General features: G+C 38.7%; 1 protein-coding gene across 3 annotated transcripts in view; it reads right to left on the bottom strand.

Annotated features, from left to right (window-relative positions):
- LOC126481457 (diphosphomevalonate decarboxylase) overlaps positions 1–18,440 on the bottom strand; it is a 67,713-nt gene extending 49,273 nt beyond the window's left edge. The window contains exons 1-2 of one of the 3 annotated variants that reach the window (XM_050105229.1): positions 18,304–18,440; positions 7,652–7,722 (exon numbers count right to left, since the gene is read on the bottom strand). Coding sequence is in view for 1 of the 3 variants with exons in the window: in XM_050105228.1 (XP_049961185.1) it covers positions 7,652–7,722; positions 17,912–17,963 (123 nt within the window). In the remaining 2 variants the exon portion in view is untranslated. Of the gene's footprint in view, positions 1–7,651; positions 7,723–17,911; positions 18,158–18,235 lie in introns of those variants that run through there. The other 2 variants (XM_050105230.1, XM_050105228.1) reach the window with 2 other exon arrangements.
- Between the last annotated feature and the right edge of the window lie 9,142 nt (positions 18,441–27,582).

Below are 27,582 nucleotides of genomic sequence, written 5' to 3'. Positions count from 1 at the left end.
AGGAGGTGCACGGCTCATGTTGTCTGTAGTTCAACCATGCCTAGACAGTCAATACTATGGTTCAATCGCATCTGCATTGTTCTCAACAAGGGAAAGTGTTCAGAGGTCTCGGAGTGAACCAAAGCGATGTTGTTCGGACATGGAGGAGATACAGAGAGACAGGAACTGTCGATGACATGCCTCACTCAGGCTGCCCATGAGCTACTAATGCAGTGGATGGCCACTATCTATGGATTATGGCTCGGAGGAACCCTGACAGCAATACCACCATGTTGAATAATGCTTTTTGTGTAGCCACAGGATGTTGTGTTACAACTCAAACTGTGCACAATAGGCTGCAATAGGCTGCATGATGTGCAACTTCATTCTTGATGTCCACATGGCAAGGTCCAACTTTGCTACCATGAGTCCATGCAGCGTGGTACAATTGGGCCCAAGAACATGCCAAATGGACCGCTCAGGGCTGGAATCACGTTCTCTTCACTGATGAGTGTTGCATATACCTTCAACCAGACAATTATTGGAGATGTGTTTGGAGGCAACCCAGTTGGGCTGAATGCCTTAGACACACTGTCCAGCGAGCGCAGCAAGGTGGAGGTTCCCTGTTCTTTTGGGGTGGCATTATGTGGGGCCAATGTACACAGTTGGTGGTCATGGAAGACACTGTAACGGCTGTACGATACATGAATGCCATCCCCCGACTGATAGTGCAACCATATCCATGAACCATGGACCTTGCCGTTGGTGGGGAGGCTTGCGCGCCTCAGCGATACAGATGGCCGTACCGTAGGTGCAACCACAACGGAGGGGTATCTGTTGAGAGGCCAGACAAACATGTGGTTCCTGAAGAGGGGCAGCAGCCTTTTCAGTAGTTGCAGGGGCAACAGTCTGGATGATTGACTGATCTGGCCTTGTAACATTAACCAAAACAGCCTTGCTGTGCTGGTACTGTGAACGGCTGAAAGCAAGGGGAAACTACAGCCGTAATTTTTCCTGAGGACATGCAGCTTTACTGTATGATTAAATGATGATGGCGTCCTCTTGGGTAAAATATTCCGGAGGTAAAATAGTCCCCCATTCGGATCTCCGGGCGGGGACTACTCAAGAGGACGTCGTTATCAGGAGAAAGAAAACTGGCATTCTACGGATCGGAGTGTGGAATGTCAGATCCCTTAATTGGGCAGGTAGGTTAGAAAATTTAAAAAGGGAAATGGATAGGTTAAAGTTAGATATAGTGGGAATTAGTGAAGTTCGGTGGCAGGAGGAAGAAAACTTTTGGTCTGGTGATTACAGGGTTATAAATACAAAATCAAATAGGGGTAATGCAGGAGTAGGTTTAATAATGAATAAAAAAATAGGAGTGCGGGTTAGCTACTACAAACAGCATAGTGAACGCATTATTGTGGCCAAGATAGACACAAAGCCCATGCCTACTACAGTAGTACAAGTTTATATGCCAACTAGCTCTGCAGATGATGAAGAAATTGATTAAATGTATGACGAGATAAAAGAAATTATTCAGGTAGTGAAGGGAGACGAAAATTTAATAGTCATGGGTGACTGGAATTCGTCAGTAGGAAAAGGGAGAGAAGGAAACATAGTAGGTGAATATGGATTGGGGGGAAGAAATGAAAGAGGAAGCCGCCTTGTAGAATTTTGCACGGAGCATAACTTAATCATAGCTAACACTTGGTTCAAGAATCATGAAAGAAGGTTGTATACCTGGAAGAATCCTCGAGATACTAAAAGGTATCAGATAGATTACATAATGGTAAGACAGAGATTTAGGAACCAGGTTTTAAATTGTAAGACATTTTCAGGGGCAGATGTGGATTCTGACCACAATCTATTGGTTATGAATTGCAGATTGAAACTGAAGAAACTGCAAAAATACGGGAATTTAAGGAGATGGGACCTGGATAAACTGAAAGAACCAGAGGTTGTACAGAGTTTCAGGGAGAGCATAAGGGAACAATTGACAGGAATGGGGGAAAGAAATACAGTAGAAGAAGAATGGGTAGCTCTGAGGGATGAAGTAGTGAAGGCAGCAGAGGATCAAGTAGGTAAAAAGACGAGGGCTAAGAGAAATCCTTGGGTAACAGAAGAAATATTGAATTTAATTGATGAAAGGAGAAAATATAAAAATGCAGTAAATGAAGTAGGCAAAAAGGAATACAAACGTCTCAAAAATGAGATCGACAGGAAGTGCAAAATGGCTAAGCAGGGATGGCTAGAGAACAAATGTAAGGATGTAGAGGCTTCTCTCACTAGGGGTAAGATAGATACTGCCTACAGGAAAATTAAAGAGACCTTTGGAGAAAAGAGAACCACTTGTATGAATATCAAGAGCTCAGACGGAAATCCACTTCTAAGCAAAGGAGGGAAAGCCGAAAGGTGGAAGGAGTATATAGAGGGTCTATATAAGGACGATGTACTTGAGGACAATATTATGGAAATGGAAGAGGATGTAGATGAAGATGAAATCGGAGATACGATACTGCGTGAAGAGTTTGACAGAGCACTGAAAGACCTGAGTCGAAACAAGGCCCCAGGCGTATACAACATTCCATTAGAACTACTGACAGCCTTGGGACAGCCAAATCTGACAAAACTCTACCATCTGGTGAGCAAGATGTATGAAACAGGCGAAATACCCTCAGACTTCAAGAAGAATATAATAATTCCAATCCCAAAGAAAGTAAGTGTTGACAGATGCGAAAATTACCGAACTATCAGTTTAATAAGTCACGGCTGCCAAATACTAACGCGGATTCTTTACAGACGAATGGAAAAACTCGTAGAAACTGACTTCGGGGAAGATCAGTTTGGATTCCGTAGAAATATTGGAACACGTGAGGCAGTACGGACCCTACGACTTATCTTAGAAGACAGGTTAAGAAAAGGCAAACCTACGTTTCTAGCATTTGTAGACTTAGAGAAAGCTTTTGACAACGTTAACTGGAATACTCTCTTTCAAATTCTAAAGGTGGAAGGTGTAAAATACAGGGAGCGAAAGGCTATGTACAATTTGTACAAAAACCAGATGGCAGTTATAAGAGTCGAGGGGCATGAAAGGGAAGCAGTGGTTGGGAAAGGAGTGAGACAGGGTTGTAGCCTCTCCCCGATGTTATTCAATCTGTATATTGAGCAAGCAGTAAAGGAAACAAAAGAAAAATTCGGACTAGGTATTAAAATTCATGGAGAAGAAATAAAAACTTTGAGGATCGCCGATGATATTGTAATTCTGTCAGAGACAGCAAAGGACTTGGAAGAGCAGTTGAACGGAATGGACAGTATCTTGAAAGGAGGATATAAGATGAACATCAACAAAAGCAAAACGATGATAATGGAATGTAGTCAAATTAAATCGGGTGATGCTGAGAGGATTAGATTAGGAAATGAGACACTTAAAGTAGTAAAGGAGTTTTGCTATTTAGGGAGTAAAATAACTGATGATGGTCGAAGTAGAGAGGATATAAAATGTAGACTGGCAATGGCAAGGAAATCGTTTCTGAAGAAGAGAAATTTGTTAACATCGAGTATAGATTTAAGTGTCAGGAAGTCGTTTCTGAAAGTATTTGTATGGAGTGTAGCCATGTATGGAAGTGAAACATGGACGATAACCAGTTTGGACAAGAAGAGAATAGAAGCTTTCGAAATGTGGTGCTACAGAAGAATGCTGAAGATAAGGTGGGTAGATCACGTAACTAATGAGGAGGTATTGAATAGGATTGCGGAGAAGAGAAGTTTGTGGCACAACTTGACTAGAAGAAGGGATCGATTGGTAGGACATGTTCTGAGGCATCAAGGGATCACAAATTTAGCATTGGAGGGCAGCGTGGAGGGTAAAAATCGTAGAGGGAGACCAAGAGATCAATACACTAAGCAGATTCAGAAGGATGTAGGTTGCAGTAGGTACTGGGAGATGAAGAAGCTTGCACAGGATAGAGTAGCATGGAGAGCTGCTTCAAACCAGTCTCAGGACTGAAGACCACAACAACAACAACAACATCGGCAGCATATTGGTGAGGCATTCGTCTTCATGGACAACAATTCACGTTCCCATCGCACACATATTGTGAGTGACTTCCTTCAGGATAACAACATTGCTCAACTAGAGTGGCCAGCATGTACTACAGATATGAAACCTATCGAACATGCCTGGGATAGATTGAGAAGGACTGTTTATGGACGACATGACCCACCAACTACTCTGTGGGATCTACGCCAAGTCACCATTGAGGAGTGAGACAATCTGGGCCAACAGTGCCTTGATGAACTTGTAGATAGTATGCCATGAGGAATACAGGCTTGTATCACTGCAAGAAGACATGTACTAAGTATTAGAGGTACTGGTGTGTACAGAAATCTGGACCACCACCACTGAAGGTCTTGTTGTATGGTGGTACAAAATGCAATGTGTGATTTTCATGAGGAATAAAAAGGGCAGAAATGATATTTATGTTGATTTCTATTCCAATTTTCTGTACAGGTTCCAGAACTCTCGGAGCCGAAGTGATGCAAAATTTTTTTAATGTGTGTATTTCAACAGTCAGGGACAACTAACACCCCTTTTGGCATATGATGTTGGCAAGTTGTCTTTTCAGTATTATAACTACGACTACTACTTCAATGAAATGCAACCGAATATTAACAAATTTTTGAGACAGAAGCTACAAGTTGCTGATAATACAACTAATGAAACACGACTAGGTCTCTAATGCATCAAATTTTGCTTAATCACTTCATTAGAAGAAAAGACACATTTGAGACAAACAATAATATTGTTTTAGAATAATGAAGGCTCTAATACATTCCATATTTCATACCTGTATGGGAATGATCAGTGCAATATGGGCCTACTGGGAAAAGGTTTCCAACTGCATGCAAATGAGCAAAATCTGGGAGAGACTTCATAATAGGAATGTATCAAATATATTAACTAATAAAGTAATAATGCTGGATGAACGCTACCAAAGTTGTGTTACAGAACACTGTGGATACTCACAATGTTTGAGAAGACATGCAGCATACATTAAGCCAGTGGACTCTCACCAATAGTATGGAGCAACAATGAACCTAAGATACAATGGAAACTGAATAACTTGAACAATGGGCTTAAACATTTTGGTCTTCATACAGGACAAATCAAAACAATATTGCCTTAATCTGTCATCAAAACATCAGTGTTAATAACACTGACAAAAGGTACAGCAGTCTCAGTACCAAAGGAAGGTAATGATATAAACATAGTAATGAAAGTTCTGGCAGAATGTAAATGGTTTAGGAGTAATGGAGACCTCTCACCAAATAACACAAGCATTGACTCATTAATAGACAATGAAAAAGCTTTGCTAGGTTTCACAGGACATCCTTTGATGAGCTAGAGTACAAATACTCACATTTGTATTCTAGCTTGTCAACAGATTTCTTCCAAAAGCTTGCAAAGTTTTCATTCTCATTTGTGTGTGCCCCTTGACACTTTTGCTATTCAGTGAGTGGTCTCCTTTACTGCTGCTGAAACCATATTTCGTCAACTTAACTGGGTAAAGCTTTTTGAATAGGTAAGGTGCACAGTTGTAAGAGGGAAACAATCCCACATTGGATTAACGGAGGCATGTGGCACTGAAGAGAATTCTGAAATAATAAGATGCAAAAAACAGAAATCACAATTCAACAGTAACAATAATTATATGGAGAAATATGAGAACATTGAGTCCAAAGACATGTGAGATTATAGGACGTGAATGGAACTGCCTTACAAAGAATTGGAGAAAAACTGTAAACTTTTGTGACAGCGGAGTGTGGGGATGAAATATGGAGGAGCATGTGAGATTTTGGTAAACCCCACCAGATAAGCAAATGGGAGATACAGACACACCAATATGTGTAACATCACTAAAGTCTAGTGTGGTTGTGGTTGATATTGCATGCTGATCATGTGAAATTCAATAGCAGGCCAAAGTATGGCCACCTGGTGACTGGTTCACTCACAGTTTTTCCTTCACTAGCTGCTATTATCTGAATCTGCCTCTATGAAGTGAACCATGGCCACCATTGCTGTTTACTTTGGCCGTACTGAACTTGTATTTTGAGAGTGACTGCCATGTTTTCCAACTTACTGCACAACTAGAGTGATAGGCCTCTTATTGCACTCTGTGAGTTGGTATAATATTTCCATATAGTGCACCTTTGTTAATATCATAACTACAATATGCTTGTGCTACAAGGTTGTCATACTTGAACTTACATCAGTTTCTCTCAGAAGTATTACTATTTTTTGTGGAGTAATGGACAATTTAATATGTTGTCACAGAATGCTAATTTTGTGTGCAGCAGATGTTTGTTGGTCATAAAGTGAGGGTTACAGTACAGGTGATAAAAGGAACATGAAAAAGAAAGTAATATATTTATGGAGAACTAAAGAGGGAATGATGAATGGAAAGTACCAAAGTCAAAAAAGAAGACAGTGGAGACAATACGAAAAGAAACTAGTGTAAGTGATGGCCATGTGGATGACAAAAGCAAAGTAAGTGTTGAAAAACAAGTTTCCATCTTTACATTTCAGAATTGCAAATTGTGCGGGCATATAAAAGGGAAGAGAGGTGAAAAGAATGGAAATAAAATGCCCTGAGTGATGTAACAAAACCCAGGTCCCTGTACATTCAACCACAGAATACTGTGTACTGCTGATGTAGCCCATTTGTCTGTGGCTAAATTTCAGGAAGAGCTCCATGACAGTGTCAGGCATAAATGTACAATATTCTGAGAGAAGAAAGTATTATGAACACCTGTTAAATTTTAATTATTTTATTGGAAATGTTATTAAAGTACTGATTATTTCTTGTTTGTTTTCAAGTGATGAATATTTTGCAATACACATCTGGCAACAACATTTTATTTTATTGCAGTTTATGTCTCTATTGTAGACCTACTATTATGCACTACTATGAAAATATTGTTGTTACACAAGTGACTGGTACTCTAATCATAATATTTGTTTCATACAAATAACATTTTACTGTGGATTGTGACAGACTCTTTTTGTGGATTACCACACAAGTTGCTTTTAAGGAAATGCCACTCTATTTACAAAACTGTATAGTATGCAATTGAGATAACTATTCACAGTTTCCATCACTGCATTTCCACTCCTTCTGAAGAAGAGAGTTATTACTAAAGCTATTTTCAGTCCCTTAAGATTGTGTAATGACATGGTTTACCTAACTAAAAAGTGTAGCTGTACTGTGTCACTAAGTGTGATGAGTGTGTGTTAAACATCTTGTCACATCTGCAAAGTTATAGAAGAAAATATGTTGTAAAAAGACCATGGAACTAGAAACAAATGTTAAGGACCCTAGTCTAAAACAGCCAAAGTAGATATCATGGAAAACTCATACCATTGACTAATCACCTTAAAAGATAATTTACATCTCTCATTTCCTGAGTCAATTAAGTTGTTTGAGATTAAACCAACATTTTATCACACAGGAAAATTGAAATGTTATTTCTCCTTTTCCAGCCAGAAAAACAAAAATGTTTCTGCTCTTGAAATTCAAAGTTGAACACTGTTGTGTATCAGGAGAGAGATGGACCAGTCCAGCAAACGTCATTCCAATTAAAAGTTACAAAAATTCGAAGCATTGCTTACATGTTCTGTGCTTAATGTTGTGCTGACAGAGTCATTGAGTGGTAAAATAAGTTTGTCATCTCGTTTACCCCCTGTAACAGAAATAAATTTAAAAAAATCAATTTATGAGTAAAAGTGCATATAACAAGTAAATTAAAACTGTGACACAATTATGTATATGTACTCACATTTGCCTCTCATTCCTAGCTTGTATCCCATCATAAGTGGCCTATTGTTTTTACGATAGACTCATTTATTTTAGTTTTACCTTTGTGGCTTGATGCCCTTCCTCTTGCCACAGTCATTAGTTCAGGAAGAGAAGCTGTATGTGCTATCTACCTTTCTGAATCATATAAACTTTCTTATATGTGTTATATTTTAACTGTTTATGTATCTTATTTTCTGAGGTGGTGACTGGGGACCAGCCCAACTTTTGCCTAAACAAATGTGGAAAAATGCCTAAAAACCACACTCAGACTGGCTGGTGTATGAGACCAACAATTGTTAATCCATCACACAGATTCAGCCCAAGTCTGGGTCACCTATCATGTCTCATAAACTAGTGCACTGAGCATTAAGCTATATGAGCAGGTTATGTACTTACAGATTTATGAGTGACATATCATAAGCAAGCAGCTGAAAGATGGAAATAAGTAACACATTAGTTAATGAAGGAAACTGATGGATGTAATTTTTTAAAAGGATAACAAACAGTTACAGTAAATTGTCATAAAAGTTGAGTTTGTTCAACATTCTTCTTCCTGGAAATGCACTTTCTTATAGATAGTTTTTCCATTACTGGAGGAAAAAATTCAGAACTAATGATAATTCAATAGGTTGTATGTTGAACATGATGGCACTTAACTGAATCTTACAACACAAAGTGATGACATTTAACTGAATCTTACAACACATGACATGGCATAAATAAAACATTTACAATAACAGCTATAGAGAAAGAAACTCAATAGCACCTTAAATGATGTTTGAAATAGATGAAATAGATGTGCCCTCTTCACACAGCACAAGTCACGTCAATGCATAGTGTAATGAGCTCGTTAGAAGTGAATTCAATTTTTTTGTAAAGTTGCTCTAAGGAAAGACAACTGAGTGTGGCAATACACCCGATAAGATCTCAGAGATGCTCAATTAGTCCAGTCAATGAAGGAAAATTAAGGGAAAAAATTATATAGTCACAAATTTTTGTACAATGGTAGGTTGCAGGGCCATGGATGACAAACTATCTTGATTAGTGAAGTATGAGTGTGGGGATGGGGGCCATCTGAAAGTCATTTTTTTATGTTTTGCTTGAATAACTTGAAAACTGCAACTTGTAGCAAAAATGTTTCGCAGCACAAAATTAAACTGCATTAAATTTCCTACAAAAAAGATGCCATTCATATTTTTCTCTAGAACTAATAGTTATACTGTTGCAGTGGATGTAAAAATCACAGATTATTAAAAATATTGTTTTAATTGTATAAAATTAATTATTATTGTTAAATGAAGTGGGTTAAGAACAAATATTAAATTTCAGAATAAAATTCAGTTGCCAGTTCCAAATATATTTTTATTTAACTTTACCAGTTTCAATAAATTATTTTGTCATCTTCAGAAGCATACAAAATTAGGGATGTTATAAATCTTTAGACCTTTGTTATGCACTTACGTAAAGTATAAACATTTATGTAAAGTACAAGAAGTATACTGCAGAAACTTACTTAGTATTGGTTTAGCAAAAGCCAACATCTTCTTCATACAAGCATAATGCAACTGAAGACTTAATTTTATTCTGAAATATATACTGCAGTTGCTGACTATTACAGCCATAAAAAAAATAACAAATATAAATGTGTGTATCTCATCTAGGTACAGTAGAACTGCATTAAAGGGTAAATTGTGTGCAGAGTGTATAGCAGGGGTGGTGAGGGAGGTGGGGGGAAAGGTGAAGGGTTAGAAGCACAAGGGAGGTAGGTCACCAGATTGTGGTCACGCATGTCCCTCCTTCATACATCTGCAAACTGAAGAAAAAGCAGGTGAGTCACTACTCTCTTTACCCCATCATATCACAAGAAGCAACTAAATGCTGTTTCACAAAGTTATAGCAACCCTTCTGCATCTCGCCTTATGAATCACCAGTGACACATTGTGCAAACATACCCACAATGCATTTATTTTGTGCAGAGTGTATTAACACTACATGGAATGCAGATATGAGTTACTAATAATACTAGTGCAAGAAGTGCATACAGACAGATTTTATGTAAATTTCTGCACACTGTTCTACACTGATAGAAGGAATTTGATTGTTAGTCATCCTGTGTGACAATTGTGGTGTTCTCCCTGGAAAGACTACTCCCCCAACCACAGGTTCTGCTTGTCTTTCAATTTAAACAGACTCCATAGCATTTTCTATCCAGTCCTTTAAGCAAGTAGTCAAAACAACTTCACTGAACTCATGTTTATGTAGAGGAGCTATTTTTCAGTCTATTGAGTGAGCACATATTTACAACTGTTAAGCGAGCTATTATGTAAAATAACTTCCTATAAACAATGGCTGAGAAGCGTTTAATTTGTGGGGTATTGTCAATAACCTATGTAGTGTTGATGGGAAAGGGATTGGCTTAGTAAATTGTTGTCTACAATTGACGGCACCTTGTAAAACCATGTAATCATGTTGTAGTCAGACTACACTTCCCTCACCATTACTTCATTACTGGTACTCTGCATAATTCTCTTCCATTTAGGTTGGTTGGGTTCTTTGGGGAAGGAGACCAGACAGCGAGGTCATCGGTCTCCTCGGATTAGGGAAGGACGGGGAAGGAAGTCAGCCGTGCCCTTTGAAAGGAACCATCCCAGCATTTGCCTGGAGTGATTTAGGGAAATCACAGAAAACCTAAATCAGGATGGCCGGACGTGGGACTGAACCGTCGTCCTCCTGAATGCGAGTCCAGTGTCTAACCACTGTGCCACCTCGCTCGGTCTTCTTCCATTTAGGAATAGCTGGCACTTGCAGAGCGCACTGCACAGAGTTGAGCCACTTACCATACATCCACAGTATTTCTTGCAATGAGAATGTGAATGTGTGTAATGGAGTGGTATGGATCAAGTTCAAATCTAAGACAATAATCTGCTGTAATGCATTGCTTGACTTATGTTAAAGTACGTGAAGCTTTCTAACACTAAGGTGACCTACCACTGTCGCAGAGGGAGCCAATTTAAGCTCTGGGCCTCTTCAGGTATTGGGAGAGCTGAGGTTAAGGTAAACCTCATGTTGCAAAATGTATTCCAGGTACTGGTAGTGGAGACAATGAAACTGACTTTGTTGAATACATAATGAGAACATGTTATACTTGGGGCAGGTTCTGTAGTGTGGTAGATAGATGACAACTCCAACTATTGAGCTTTTTTTACATATTTGTGCACTTAACAACTGCAAATAGGTACTGATATAGCTCAGAAAAGTTATTTTGTCTAGTCACACAATCTGCTGTAATGCGTTGCTTGACTTGCGTTAAAGTACATGAAGCTTTCTAACACTAAGGTGACCTACTACTGTTGCAGAGGGAGCCAATTTAAGCTCTGGACCTCTTCAGGTATTGGGAGAGCTGAGGTTAAGGTGATGCATTTGGTACCCTCATGTTGCGAAATGTATTCCAGCTACTGGTAGTGGAGACAATGAAACTGACATTGTTGAATACATACTGAGAACATGTTATACTTGGGGCAGGTTCTGTAGTGTGGTAGATAGATGACAGCTTCAACTATTGAGCTTTTTTTACATATTTGTGCACTTAACAACTGCAAATAGGTACTGATATAGCTCAGCAAAGTTATTTTGTCTAGTCACACAAGAGATATGGTCAAGAAATGCTGGGGAGGTATAACCTATCAGTGCTTCTGCTGGGAGAAGTTGCCTTTCCTGGAAGATCACTGAAGCTGCCATGTAGGATGACTAAGAATTAATTTCCCTTCTAGCAGAACAGAACAGTGTGCAGAGATTTATATAAAATCTGTCCATATGAGTTTCCTGCATTAGTGTTATTAGTAACTCATATCTCTTTTCCATGCAGTGTTAATGCGCTTTGTGAAAAAGTAAACACTTCTGGGCATGTTTGCACACTGTGTTGCCAGCGATTCATAAGACAAGAGCAGAAGTGTCAGTATAGCATTGTGAAACACCCTTCAGTGGCTTCTGGTGATATAGTGGAATAGAGGGAGTGGGGACTCACCTGCATGCTCTTCAGTTTTCGGACCTATGAAGGAGGGAACTGCATGGTCACAATCCAGTGACCTACCTTCCCTGATACTTCTACTCTCTTTGTTATTCAGTAACTGTTAATTTGGCAGTGCAATCATTTATATAAACAAAAAGTTACAAACAAATTGAAAAAAGAAGCAAATCAATAACCAAAACAATTCTATGCTGCTCCAACCATACAATGTATCATACTTGTATCCTTATCAGCAAGTGGACCTCGAGATAGTCAAGAATTGCTGCTTAAGCCTGTTCGAATCTTCGCAGGCAGTCCTCCTGAGGGAACCCAATCTATATAAGGAGAGTTTCTGTGACAATGCACTGCTAATTCAAGATAGTTTCAAGTATGCTCAATTGGGTTCATGTCATAGATAAGCAGATCCCGTCTCAGTGCTTCACAGGCCTCAAATTAACCTTGATAGTCATGAGAGGTGTATGACATCTGCACATAATACCTACTTAGAACACAGCTGAACAACTTCCATGTTGAACCTGTGGGACTGCTGTGGTTGTAACATGCACTGGGAGGCCATGTCCATCCTTTCTACAGTGACTACCAGGTGTTAGATAAATTTTGCTTCGATGCTGTCAAACCAGGTTCCATCCCATTTGAGGATTTATACTATTGTTCAGAATGGATGCCTAGAGGTCAAATTCAATGTGTGAAGATGGCTGTGAATAGTGTCAGCAAACTTGGAGACATAATGAACAGTGTACACCTATTTTCCCATATTCTCAAACCAAATTGCTCCAACTATGTACAGCCATGGAGCATTGTATATTACAAAATTGTTGAGGCTTTTGTGGTCACTTGTTGACAAACTGCCAATTGGCTTCTGTCTCGGGTTCTTCGGCTGACGTTCATCTAATGATTTTTCTGACGTTTCGCCAGCACGAGTGGCTGTCATTGTCAAAGCTTTGACAATGCCAGCCACTCGTGCTGGCGAAGCGTCAGAAAAATCATTAGATGAACGTCAGCCGAAGAACCTGAGACGGAAGCCAATAGGCAGTTTGTCATTATATATTACGTTGGAACCAAATGTTGTAATGTACGGTATTTGTTAAGTCAGTGGCCTCAGATGTGAGAGAATGGTTGCTCATACTCTGTCCATCATTTAGGTTTTCCTAAATCATTTTAGGCAATTGCTGGAATGGTTCTTTCAAACACAGCACAGGCATTTATATTACACTCCTCAATAAGAACATGTACATATATTTCAAGTTGAAATATAGTACTTTAGTTTTTACTTGTACTGAGCCAACAAACAACAGTATGCACCAGTGTGCACTTCAGTATAAAGAGGGAGACAGTTCTGTCACATTTAGTACAGTTGATAATTGTATAGATGGTGTAACAAGCAAAAAGTTTTTAGAGATGGAATGAATACATGAAGATACTGGCAAAAAGCTTGTCATATGCATGTTTTGCTCTTTGGGTTCTATCATTGGTTTGTAACAATCAGTGTCTTGTGGTGACATACAATTCCTACATACATTTCAGTTCTTAGCAATAGGTTTCTTTTCTTGGGATCAAAAGTACAAAATACGGACACTGTTTTTAAACTGCAGAAAAGGGCTGTAAGAATATTAACTAGAAGTATTAGTCAGCCTGATTGTACAGTACTGTTTACAAAACTGAGTATCCTTACTGCACTAAATGGGTACATCTACCAATCTGTTGTGCATGCAGGGTGAATCACCTAAAACTTGCACCACAAATGTTGTGGAAATGGAAAGTACTAGGGACATACGTTTTCCACAGAATGGATTGATAGTCAGGGGCTCATATTGTTAGCCAATAAACAGATAGTAATAATACTTAGAAAGAGTATTTTTTGTTCAAATATACATTACTTATATAGAACAATGTCTATTGACATTAACAAATTAAAAGTAGGGTAAATTAGAATGTCTGTGGCGTTTGTCACAGGATTCTAGTGTGAGTCATTTAGGAGATATTTTATTTTGAAAAGTTTCTATGCTGAAATTTGTTCATGCCATTCAACCTGCATAGTTACTACATACAATGTGATTACGTTTACTTATAGTGTGCTTGTGCGTTCCTTGAGTGCAATGTGACTTGTTAGTCAGTTAATGTGTCACAGTCTAAGCAGCAGGTTGTGAGTGAACAATGGAATTTACCAATGCAGAACAAGCTGACATGCTCATGGTATATGGAGAGTATAGGAAGAATGCAGTTCATTCTTGTATGGTGCACGTGGACAGATATCTCAACAGACATCAACAATCTCAGCAATTATTTATCAACTCTTTCAACCAGTTACATGAAAGTGGTAGTGTAATGCCTAGATAACCTTAGAGAAGGAAACAAGTGATGACAGAAGAGGGAGAAATTAATGTTCTTGACGCTTTCACACTTGATCTGCATGTTAGCCCCCACACAATCACTTGAGGGAGGGTCGTATGTCAGGGAAGTGTCCTATGCATTCTCCGGCAACACAGGTTCCATTCCCATCACATCTCTCCATCAAGAGCTGCATGGAAATGAGTATAAGAATCATGCTAACTTCTGTATGTGGGCATTACCACAGGATACTCCAGATGTATCATGTGTCTTGTTTAGTGATGAAGCCACATTTACCAATCATGGTCTCGTAAATTGCCCAAACAAGGACTATTGGTGTGTTGACAATCCCTGGTGGCTTCATCAGGTGAAATATCTGTGTCCATGGAGTGTAAATTTGTAGTGTGGAATAGTGAACCACCAGCTTATAGGTCTATTTCTCATAGGTGGAATACTGAATGTGCACAAGCATCACACCCTCCTAACAGACCACCTTCCATGGTTGCTAGAAGACATTACTCCCAGCCCATATCGCAAGAAGTACTACAGCATGTTTTCACGAATTGCTTCTAAATCTTTGGATTGGACGCAGAGGACCTGTACCTTGGCCAGCCCATTACCCTGATCTGACATCTGTAGCCTTTCTTCTGTGAGGAAGTCTGAAAGATGCTGTCTACAAGGACATACCAAATACATCCAATGATATTCACTGAGATATTACTGCAACCTGCTCAGACACTGCTGAAATGCTAGCACATGCGTAGCATTCATTCCATACCAGATTGGAAGTGAGTATTGCCACTGCTGGTGGTCATTTTGAACACAACCTGTGATGGTCAGTTGTCTTGTTACTGTTCAGAAGTCAGGTAACTAGTGTATGCACTTAAATTGTTCTTCAGTGTGGGAACTTTTCAAAATACGATATTTTGTATATAACTCCTGCAAAAAACATCACTGACATTTTTATGTATCCTACTTTTAGTCTGTTAATGTCAACAGGCATTGTACCATTTAAAAAAGTGTATGTTTGCACAAAAAATACACTTTCTAAGTATTATTACAAGCTGTTCATTTGCTAACAATATGAGCTCCTGGCTACCAATCCATTCTGTGAAAACCACACATCAATAGCACTTTCCATTTATGCAGTATCTGCAGTGCAATTTTTAGGCGATTCACCCTGCATAAAAGAAAATCTTACTAAGTATTCCACTACTTGTTCTTTACATATTTATGGAACAAGAGCCAGTATAGGCTTACATTTACCAAGGAAAATAAAAAAAAAAAAAAAAAAAATTCAACAAAGCAGCATTTTGCAGTGGCGAATAAGATTGTACAATAAACTGCCAGAGGAGATGTAAACAAATTCTAAAATGCACCTGTTTAAAATGGCAGCTAAAGCATTGTTTATAAGTAATGTGTACTACACAATTAAGTATTAATTAGAGGATTCAGAGTAATCAATAATGAAAGAAGATTACATTACCTTGTCACATCACAGTACTTAAATGTTTTTGCAAGAAAATCATGTGCCAAGATCTGTAGAGTACGACAGTAATGACTTTTCATTCTTCTGAGTTCAACATCGCACTCATCATGGGGGCATGTGGACTCAGTTTGTCATTGGACTGGGGGGAAGACATGAACAGTCAGTTTTCAGAATGCACTAGAGTTAGAGCAAGGGCTTTAACAGGAAGTCATGATTCCAGGGGCATCAGGGGGGCAGGGTCCTTTAAGTGTGTAGTGAAGAAGAGTAAAACTGTGTTTACATCAAAGAACATCATACAATACGGAGCAACTGAATAAGGCGGGTGAGTTGTGAAGTCACTGACCTCATATTCAGGAGGATGTCTTTAAGTATACTTATATATATGTGAGAGTATGTATATTTTTTAATCTATTTCTTTTCATTATATTAGGCCTATGATGACAAATAATGTGTCCCTGTAAGATGCTCCCTAGAGGAATGATTGAAAGATTGAACCCTATATTATTGTAAAATGATCATTAGAAGAATAAATTACTAAAAAAAAAGAGTGAGTCCACGGTCTAGATTTTAACTGATCCTTCAAGACATGTTGACAGACTGAACTGAGAATCTAGAATCTTGATTTACTTTAACCTTCTTTACACACGATTACGTACACAGCAATTTCCTGTGATTAAAAAAAAAAAAACACACAAACTTTGCAAGTTTTAGTGAAACACTGCTCCAGCAACAGGAAGAAAATTGTTACCTTTTATTTCTTCCCTATTTGTTAATCCTAATTCTGTATTTTGGAACTTTCCCTTTTCCTTTAATATTGTAAAGTATTGTTACAGAATACTGAATTTTTGAGGTTCAGTTCTATTCTTAAATTTATGTGCTCAGCAGTCCTAACTCGTTTGTTGCTGAATCAGCAATTGATAAGCAAATGTAAACTTTTATCTTTTGTTTTGAGTAAATAGTATTTCTGATGTCACAATTCAACGCTATGAACATTCAACCTCACTGTCGAGGATTGGAGTAGTGTTCTGACTTTTTCTTTCGTAGTGTCTCATCTCCACAGCATAGGTCCTCATTTTGTGGTCAACATCAAATACTTACTAAGGCGAGTACCCACACCATTCAGAAGTCATGATGAGAAGTATGTCACAACCTATCATCTGGGGACAATAAAAGCAGTGGGAACACTCATCTCATAAGTCCTATGAATTTAATTAAACTGCTCTCTACAACCAGATGTCTATATCTGGTATGCCCAGTCACTGTTTATCCACCCAATCCATGACTGAAGAGGAGGGTTACACATCAACATCTGACATTTCTATGAGTGGAAATAAAGACCTGCTTGAAAACCAACCATAACATATTCTCCACATATTTTCTTTACATATATAAACATCAAATTCCTGATGGCTCTAACTTACTACTTTGTAGATAAATAGATCCTTACTCCAAGTCTGTATGTACAAGGCATGCGTACTTCAACCAAAGTGTCGATCTCTCACAATACAAAAGTGAGTCATCGCTGCTCCATGCATATAGTTTTCTTAGCAGCGCTATAGACACGCTTAACATTTTCTGTTTACTTAACAAGGAATGAAGGTATACCATCTTATATCTTGTCTCCTTCTCCATCAGGTATTTGCCCCTCTGCATTTCTTTACAATTCAATGGCGGTGAATTTTTAAAGTTTGTAATTCTATGAGAAATTGTTTTTTAAAAAAGTTTTGTGTGAAGGATACTCCTGGTACAAATTCTCTTACGCTTGGTGTAGTGCCATAAAAAATACTTTTCCCAATGAAAGGGGCCCCTCAGACAGTAAAATGTTAACTGCCACGCACAAACTATTTATTTTCGACAGGATTAAACAGCCAAGATATCTGGCATTTCTTATCTGCCGGCTGTCGAAATTGTCGGTGGCTCTACTGTGTATTTTCAAATAAATGTTTTATAAAGGTAATAGTGATAGCTGTGATAGAAGCTAACACAGTTGTTAAATTTCGTACATTTCCTTTACACGTTACGTTCTATAATATTTTCTTAACAGAATGTTATCATTCTTGAAGCAGAAGACAACTTCGTAGTAATGTAAAGAAGCTTTCAATTATAAAGTTTTCTTCTGACGTGATTGGAACCAAATACACGACGCCGAAACGTCTCTGTGGACTACTAAAGTGAACTTCAGTCACGTAAAAAAGAAAGTGATGTACAGTATAACAAAACTGAACTCACAGTATTTTATAACTGCAATATTAACAGGTGCGACGCATGTAACAATCTTCATATTGTCCAAACAAAACGCAACGTTATTGAAACCAAACGTCGAGAAGCGCCGAGATGCAAATATATCTTAACCTCTAAGTCAAGTAGGCTTTATGTATGCGCCGACGTCCTAAACTACCGTTATTGCTGTGAGAAGTAACCGTATAACATCGTCAATATTGCGTGGGAATTACGGGTACATAAAAAAACACAAACTGCAACTATTAATGAGTTTGTAAATATATTTATTTATTTTATTATTTTCGAATAGCCGTGTAAACACAACTCGTTAACCTTTCAAATGTAGACGTCAACAAAATCTTCACATCAAAGGTACTATTTATATGTAGAGTGACCTTTACCTCCGCGCCCTACAAAGGAGATACTAGAAGTAGAATCACTGCGGTAACACTTCTCCGTGATGTCACTATGACATATGCATGCATGCCAGTTTCATTCGTCGGAGACGTCTATCGGCGTTCGTGGTCGTATCGAGCTCTGAGAAGTGAGAGAGGTCACAGTTGATAGGTTTTATAACCTACTACATACGGCCTATGAATATATACTACTTCTTCCATTATTGAAGACCTCTTGAAAAGGTGCAACTTTTGGTTTAAATATACGGTAAAAAATATAACGGCAGCTGAAGTCTTCGTAAATGTAAAACAGTGCACCTATTAGCAAGTATACACGGTGACGTAGAAGGTAGAATGACGGATCAAAAAAAAAAAAAGTGAAGCTAGAGTGTGGATTCGAATCCTGCTACAGTACACTTTTTTCGCTTTCTCTTTTCTAAAGGATTCTGGGATCTTTTTAATTTAAGGAAAATATGTTCTGTAATATCTGATGTTATGTGCATATTGTAAAAGCGCGTTCTCTATCAGGAGCGACTTGTAATTGTCAATAATTTACGAATTAAGCTTGAAAAATGCTGATGACAGTAAATGGTCGTAATATGTTGAAAATCTGGTAAAAAAAAAAGAAGTACCACACAAAATAAAAATCAAATAAAAGACTGATACATCTCAAAAAGGTTGAACACGTAACTTGGACTCACCCATCTGTAGAGTACAAAAGAAAATTTAATAGCTAGTTATCTTAGGAGACTTATGTACCGAAAAAGAACATCCTATAAGTGTGAAAACATAATGGATCCTGATACTGGTAATGGAATGTACTTGCAGTTGTTTTTCTCGTTGTTTCAATTACTTTATAAAGTGCAAAGTAAGAAGTTCATTGTTCTCAGAGTGAATTGTAATTTTTCGCACAAATTAGAACAAACTTCACACAACCACCACACTTTTACAATTGAGAAGCTTATTGTTGACTACTTTTCATAAAACATAATTGCAGTATATAAATAATGAATACGATTTTGGCAGTTATCACTTTCTTAGAAAGAAAAGCCAGAACAGTTTCCAAAAAAATACAATGAATGCTCCAATTAAGGATATGAGTTGCTGCTTTAATTTGTGAGGAAGAATAAATACAATTGTCACAACGATATTCCGTATTTACAGTCTTCCTACACTTTCAGAAGAATGTTGTTGTAACACTATATTTATTATTCTGGTGTGCAAAGCATATATAATTTTGTATTTGTTACAATACAAAATTACATTACATATATAGTCCTTAAATAAAGAAACAGAAAATTATAACGAAGTAAATAAACAGATCAAGTTAAATAAGATGAGGGAGGATCTGATTTATCCACTGATATACAGCCAATAAGTTCATTTCAGTTTTTTTAATACTACTGAGGCACACACTATAATTGGGTATTTGCAGACAAGTTCTGAAAAGAACATAACTGTTAGCTACACACGACTTTCATGCTTGCAAATAATTAGGTATTAAAAACATTACTAGTCATATTATTTCAGATTGGTTAATTGCTATTACAAAAACATTCCCTAGGTAGTGACATGTGTCAACACGGTGATGGTATAACGCAGTTATCTGAGACTGTATAAATGGCTATCAATCTGTTAGTTTGTTAGCGTCCGATCCGGGGTTCTTGGAGAGCATGCATGTACGTCCACGACCTAAAATGATAAAAAATGAAGGTAGATGGCACTACAGACTGACACTGTACACGTTTTGAAGCCACAGGGGGAAAGGGGGGCTGCCGCCATTTTAAGTAGCCCGGTACATTAGCAGATCACTGTTTACGATTGCTTCTTGTTCATTACTTGTGTCGTGTGTTCGCAACGACGGTTCTAAATAGCAGAAATTATAGAGATTACATGAACAACATCGTGTCAGGAAGGCATTTCGAACATTTTTCTGTTCTTGAATGCATATTTGCCTATTTGACCTCGCTGACGTGGCTTGCTTTTTGCTGCTATATTTCGGATAACCAGGAACAGATGGAAGTGATATGAAAAGCATACTCTCGTAATTCATTTAATTCCACTTTTACTGTATTTGTGCTGACAGCAAATCAAACCGGAACTCCGAAACCAAAGGTTTTTTGGTTACTGGTATCGCTACTGCTTCTTGTTCGTTACATTTTCAGCTTTCATCTCGTATGCACATCAATTTTAGTGTCACATTTGCAAAAAACTTACCTACATGTTCTTTGCTACCCCATAAACGTGTGCAATGAGGAAAGAAGCATGGCATGTTATCGTATCTTGTGCATGTCAACCAAGTGAATAATCATTGACTCAGAAACAGAACTGCACAGAGATATATCTCCATGCAGAATAGAGTTCGTGCTTTATTAGATTGTTAGTGCATTAGTCTCACTGTAGTTTACCCATCTTCTCACTTTGAAACCTTACCTATGGTGCGTCATTCAGTATGTGCCCGATAATAGCAACTTACAGTGTAAAAAATGGTATAATTTTTTAAATATCTTCCGGCATTGTGGAATGCTATAAATCTTTTTGAGTGAATGGTCTCTAACGCCTCAGAGCCCTTAAAATGGATATTTTGCTTCAAGATTGATTAACAATTTAGTAATGATAGCCTAACCTGTGTAAGAAGAAGGCCTACCTTTCCAACAGTAGCCTTTTTGCTTGTTTCCCAAAATATTTCTCGCCAGTAACTCTGTACGTTTTTCAGGAATAACCACATGTATCACAGTTAGAATGTTTGTCTACTTGATCATCTGCTTGATTTTGCTTTTGAATTTCATTTTGAGGTTTTCAAAGTATGTAAGCCTATACTGTGCTTTGTGATACACCAGTAGTTACTTATTGCCATGTTTCATGTATCATTTACACTATATACATCAATAGACATTATTTATTTATTGTAAATATGCCTCCATGCGGCATTTTATATCAATGGGTAAGTGATCAAAACTTTTCGTTGCAGGATTGTGAACCACTGTTTGTCCTACAGACAACTTTAATGTGGTGTAATGAATGTCATTCTATTCTTCTGGTGTGGTAATTATGTACATTATTGTTCCTGAAACTTCCTGGCAGATGAAAACTGTGTGCCCGACCGAGACTCGAACTTGGGACCTTTGCCTTTCGCGGGCAAGTGCTCTACCATCTGAGCTACCGAAGCACGACTCACGCCCGGTCCTCACAGCTCTACTTCTGCCAGTATCTCGTCTCCTACCTTCCAAACTTTACAGAAGCTCTCCTGCGAACCTTGCAGAACTAGCACCCCTGAAATATATGAAATATAATCATTCATGTAGGAAAGTTTATCTCGTACACATTATCGAAATAATTACACTAAATGTCAATTTGAGGATTGTCCTAACTAAATTTTAAAAAATACATACATACTTATGAATAAACATCAACGGATTTGGCGAATGTTCAGAGAGTTCCGTTTAAAAACATGATTTGTTCCACTTTTTTTCCTGTCAGGCGATTTATTCTGTCAGTTATAAGGTGTCCTGCTTTCGAGAACACACTTTCACACGGCGTGGAGGTTGCAACAATACACACAGTCATATTTTTGCAAGTTCAAAGAGCAAGGGGTATACTGACAGCCGTTCAGACCACCACTGAAGTGGACTGCCTTGTCTCTGCAGCAGGCGCTCTTTTAAATATTTGTCCACTTCCACTATTTCAGCAGCTCTCGAGTGTGGATTACTCCGCAGCCTGGAAAGCACTTCATCAAATTTGAGCCAGAGACTAGAAGTAGATTCAGTGATTGGAACTGTGATTGTTGCAGTAGCAGTGGATGTGTTCGTCACAAATTTCTCACAATGCCTGATCAGGTTTAATTTCACGTTCTCAGCAGAATTTTTATCAGAAAAACTATGTAATTTGAACCGGGGATCCAATGAATTTGCTTCTGCGAAAATGGAATTTTCCTCTATATTTCGAAATCGTCGTTTTAGGTCTTCAGCTAACTTCTCGGCCATCTATTGCACATCTACATGAATTTTAGTGTTATTAACAAACCCACAACACCATTTTATCAACGAGCGACAAAGGAGTATAACTTTAGAAGCAGTGACAATATTTTCACTTGACATTTTCTGAGTGCAGTCTTTGAAAACTTTCAACAGTTCACAGGCTTGTGTTACACTTGCAATGTCCTCTGCAGTCAGATTTGGAAGATCCAGATAATTCAGAGTGATAATTGTCAGTAGGAAATTCTTAACCTCGATTATTCTTCGCAGATTATCATAGGTTGAATTCCATCTTGTAACAGTGTCCTGTTTTATTGTCAGAACTGGCTCTTTTAACTGTTCCTGCATCTTTTTCAGTTATGTACAGGCGTGCGAAATTCTTTTAAAAAATTCAACAATTTTTTTTTTTTACTTTGAATGGGTTGAATGTGTAGAAGCCCAATCTGAACAATTAAATTGAGTGTCTCTGCAAAGCAGGGGATGTGTTTCCAGGCTGTGAGACTTACAGCTGCCACAATATTAGCAGCATTTGTCGCTAACAACACACACGACTTTTCTTGAATGCCCCAATCCCTCGCGACATGTCACAGTTCTTCGGAGAGTTTTTCTGGCGTGTGCCTTTCGTCGTATTTAAAGCAATCTAGGAGGGAAGACGCCAGCTCCAGGTCTTTAACGTAGTGTGCTGTCACCGACAAATAACTCTCATATATGGTTGAGGTCCACCCATTCATTGTCAGCACAACCGCTTCTGCAGAATTAATTTTGACTCTCACAATTTCTTTCACCATGGCGTACTGTTGTTGCAGCAGTGTATTGGAAATGGTCTTCCGAGCTGGCATTTTGTAAGCACTAGTCAGTTTTACTTTTGAATGCATTACGGGAACAGCAGTGATCAATGTCTTGTAAATAATTACTATTAAAAACAGTCTTGATCACGATTTATTTAACAAGGTGACCGGTTTCGACCACTACTGTGGTCATCTTCAGAATCTGTTGGAGAATCACAACAGAAAGGGGTTCCTACTCAATGGTCTGAAGATGACCACAGTAGTGGTCGAAACCGGTCACCTTGTTAAATAAATCGTGATCAAGACTGTTTTTAATAGTAATTATTTACTAGTCAGTTTGCCTACAGAACTTTGGAAATGTTTGCTTTCCACTATGCTGAATGGCAAATAATCCTTTACAACAGTCTCCAGAAGTGCGAAATCTCTCTCTTGATTTCTTTTGTTCAAAAGAGGTTTCGGAAAATACATAGGCAATGTTCCGTGATATTGATGTCTGCTGTCTGATAATGAAGTGATACTGTTATTTTCTGGCACCGACTGCTGTTCGCTTCTGGCAATTGCTGATGTTGGTTCCGGATTGTCCGGGTTATTTGTCCAAGATATATCGGATGATGCAGGAGCAGGGAGGGCTAAGCGCCTGACTGACAGTGACACTGTTGGATGCAGCACTCGAACATGATGCGTGAGATTAAATGTATTTCCTCCTTTATATGAAATACACTTAGAACAACAGTTGCACTTTGCTTTCCCATCACCTAAATCGACGAAGAAACCCCAGATTTCACTACTTTTGCGTGATCGCGAGTTGCTAGTCATTGATTAAGAGTGAACAGACACAAAAACTGCTTTCCGAACGAAATAAAGAGGGATTTTACCTGAAATCATACCAATGACTACAGGTGACAGTTCACATTTTGAATTTGGAGGGTTACAATTCTCAACAAAAATAAAATCTACAGGAAAATTTCTGAATAATTACTTAACGTAGGTATATAGACTTTGTGACAGTGGTAGTTTTCAGTCCTTTAATACAACAAATAAGGTTTCACTTGGTAGATAAAGACTTTTTTGGGCGCTTCATGAGAAACTGTCGAGCAAGGTTAAATATACCTTCTTTTATGTGACAGGCTTCTCTGTTTATCTTTCCTTTGTCCCCTTCGTGCATGCTCCATTTAAGTTAACTCAGACGCCGTAAGAGCGTAAAACGTTTTGTGCACGTTACTGCATAGTTCGGCCATCTGTTGGTAAAATTATGAAGTATAACGAAGCTTTATTGTACGAGCGAGCGTAGCCGCGGCTGAGCGGCGAACTGGGCAACTTCGCCAGGCTTTCCGAACTTCATGAGTGAACTACTTCATTTGAACGCTTCACGACAAAGAGTGGAATGAATGAAGCACTTCTCAGGAATGAACGAGTTCGACCCATCTCTAATGTGTAGGGATACCAAGAAATGACGGCTGCAGGTGACCAAAGTCCTTGCTAAATGGTACAACACGTGTTGAACGCATAGTAATAGATTTAAAACATTTTTTTCAAAATGCAACAAAAAACAGCACAGTATGGATTGGTACGTCAAAGTATTCAAACAACACCAACTTTTTCTCCTTTAATGTATCTCTTTGTTCCTATAGCAAACATTACTGTTATAAATAAACCAACGGAGAAAAACGCAAAAAATACGGACAATGTATTGTGGCAGTCGACCGCGATGGTAAACAAGCGAGAACTTAGACTGCCCAAGGGGAGAGGAGCGGTGCGTGTCAATGAGCCCCGCCTCCCTCTGAAATTACTGCCATCCTACATCCACGTTCTCCTCTGTCACGAAAGTAGAACTGACGTAACGGTGCTCGTGATCACTGATTCCTTTTGATGTGGTGAGAGTACCATCCGAATCCTTTCATGCACCAGGATACGTCTCTACATTCATTTGAAAATAAGAAACAAAAGAAAAGAAGTAATCCACAACACAAAGCAAACTGGAGTACACAAAGCATTTGCTAGTGGGTATGGCTCAGTTGTTTTCTACTGTTGGCGGTGGTAGTTCAGTCCCAACCTCTACTGGTATCTGATGAAACCATATTCAAAACGCTCTCCACCTAAAACTGCTACGAATTAGTGTCGATATTACGAACTCAGACGCAAGCACAAACAAATAGCATTGTCCCGAGATGAAGTGACATTCGCAGTTTAAACACATTGACAACACGCGCACAACGCAATGCACACTCCACAGATTTTTCTACTCTATGATTTTCGGGCGAAGAAATAAGGCTCTCAGCACTATGGGACTTAACTTCTGAGGTCATCAGTCCCCTAGAACTTAGAGCTACTTAAACCTAACCAACCTAAGGACATCACACACATCCATGCCCGAGGCAGGATTCGAACCTGCGACCGTAGCGGTCGCGCAGCTCCAGACTGTAGCGCCTAGAACCGCTCGGCCACTCTACCGGCGCGAAGAAATAAGCAGACGTGTAAGCTGTATGGTATCCTTCCGCAGGAGGTTCACCGCGCTGAGACTCGATACGACCACGAAAGTCAATAGGCGTCCCCGACAAAAAAAAACTGCGCCTCTTCGAGTCAAAGTGACATCACGGTGAAATGCTACCAGGGTGAATCTAGCGTCTTCCGTCTGCAAGCAAGAAAAGAAACAGCATGGGGATAGACTTATCCACACTGTGCCGTCTTGAGCTCTAACCAAGGGGCAAATGAAACATCAGAAATGGAAGACCAATCGAAAAGCTCTACGTTTCACCCACATGCGGGTTTATATTTTAACCAATTTACATGTGCTTTGTATTCTCGCTTTGTTATTGCCTGTTTGAAGCTCGCAGCAAATTCAGCAGCGACATTATGGACGAACAAAAGAGTGTAATAGCTTGAGTGAGTGGATCTCGGAATTCGTAACGTATTCGCAAGAAAGAAGTTAAATTTTGTAACAGCGAAAAATATAAATGTCATTTAAGCTGTACTGTTAGATTACTGCGTAACTGTACCTTCGAAACTCGCAACACATTCGGAAACAAACAGCAAAGGGAGGGAGAAAAGTGTGCCAAACTGGACTCCTACATCCACATGCATACTCTGCAAACCACCATGAGGTGCATGACAGGGGGTAGGTCCCATTGTACTAGTTGTTAGGGTTTCTTCCCGTACCATTGATGTATGGCAAGTTGGAACAACGACTGTTTCAATGCTTCTGTGCATGCGGTATTAATTCTAATCTCATTGTCATTATCCTTATGTGAGCAATATGCAGGGGATTGTGGTTCATTCCCAGAGTCATAATTTAAAGCCGGTTCTTGAAACCTTGTTAACAGACTTCCTTGGGATAGTTTATGTCTATCTTCAAGAATCTGCCAGTTCAGTTCCTTCAGTATCTCTGTGACACTATCCCACGGATCAAACAAACATGTGACTATTCGTGCTGCCCTTCTCTGTATACGTTCAACTTCTCGTGTTAGTCCCATCTAGTATGGGTTCCACTCACTTGAGCAATATCCTAGAACTGGTCACAAAAGTTATTTGCAAGCAATCAACTTTGTAAACTGATTGCACTTTCCAGTATTCTACCAATAAATCGAAGTCTACTACCATATTTACCCACGACTGAACCTATGTGATCATTCCATTTCATGTTCCTACAATGTTTTACCACAGTCTAACATAAAAGTCGCAACTCTCCAGCTCGTTTTTGTTACCCACAGCGATAGCAGTGCCCCAAGCGGCCAACAAGTGACACTTCCTCACACGATATCGGAGTAGTTCAGGTACGATACTAACGACTATATCGATTTGCAACAGAGTTTTTACACTAGCGAGTGCATGAAGTGCCATAACAATCGACAATTACAAGGAAACGACACCTTATTTGACATATTTAGCTTCCTAAACCCTCAGGGAGGTACGAAGTAGTACATTACAGGGCACTTTAATTACGATTCTCTTGAGATGTACAGACATTTGCTGAGTAACGTCGTTTTCCTTTAATAATAAAAAATTGCTATTAAACACTAGAAAACCTGACCTTTTGCAGAAATACGTCTATATCTATCCAACGAAGCAGAGTTTTGTTCGCTACATTTTTAATCAAATCAGTGAATGGGGAACGTAGGAGACCTATATGGATTGTAATACCAACGTTATTTTACGCACCAAATATGCCATCACTCCTGTAGCTTAAGGTAAAACCACACAGACGTGATAATAAATCGTCAAATGCAATAAAACTGCTTCCCAACACAGAAGAAACCAATTTAACAATTGCTAAATTTGAGTCACGAATGGCAAGAATCTTAAACACATTCGCTTTTGAAGCAAAACTAATCACATTTAGAAAAATATTAGTTCATTAGGAAGCCGGCAGAAGTGTAAAAATGGGCGAATCATTAGACTACATAAAAATTTTTAAGTGTCTAGGACTGTTTTCTACATGTATTTCACGACAGGTCATGTCTCCTGCTAATATACTATCGCATGGTACGCAAACACATAATTATTCCGTTACTTAAGTAAAAAACATT

Source organism: Schistocerca serialis, chromosome 5 (genome assembly GCF_023864345.2).
Source record: "Schistocerca serialis cubense isolate TAMUIC-IGC-003099 chromosome 5, iqSchSeri2.2, whole genome shotgun sequence".
Classification (NCBI taxonomy): Eukaryota; Metazoa; Arthropoda; class Insecta; order Orthoptera; family Acrididae; genus Schistocerca; species Schistocerca serialis.
Note: the sequence above shows the minus strand (reverse complement) of the source record. Positions and strands in the feature narration are given on the sequence as shown.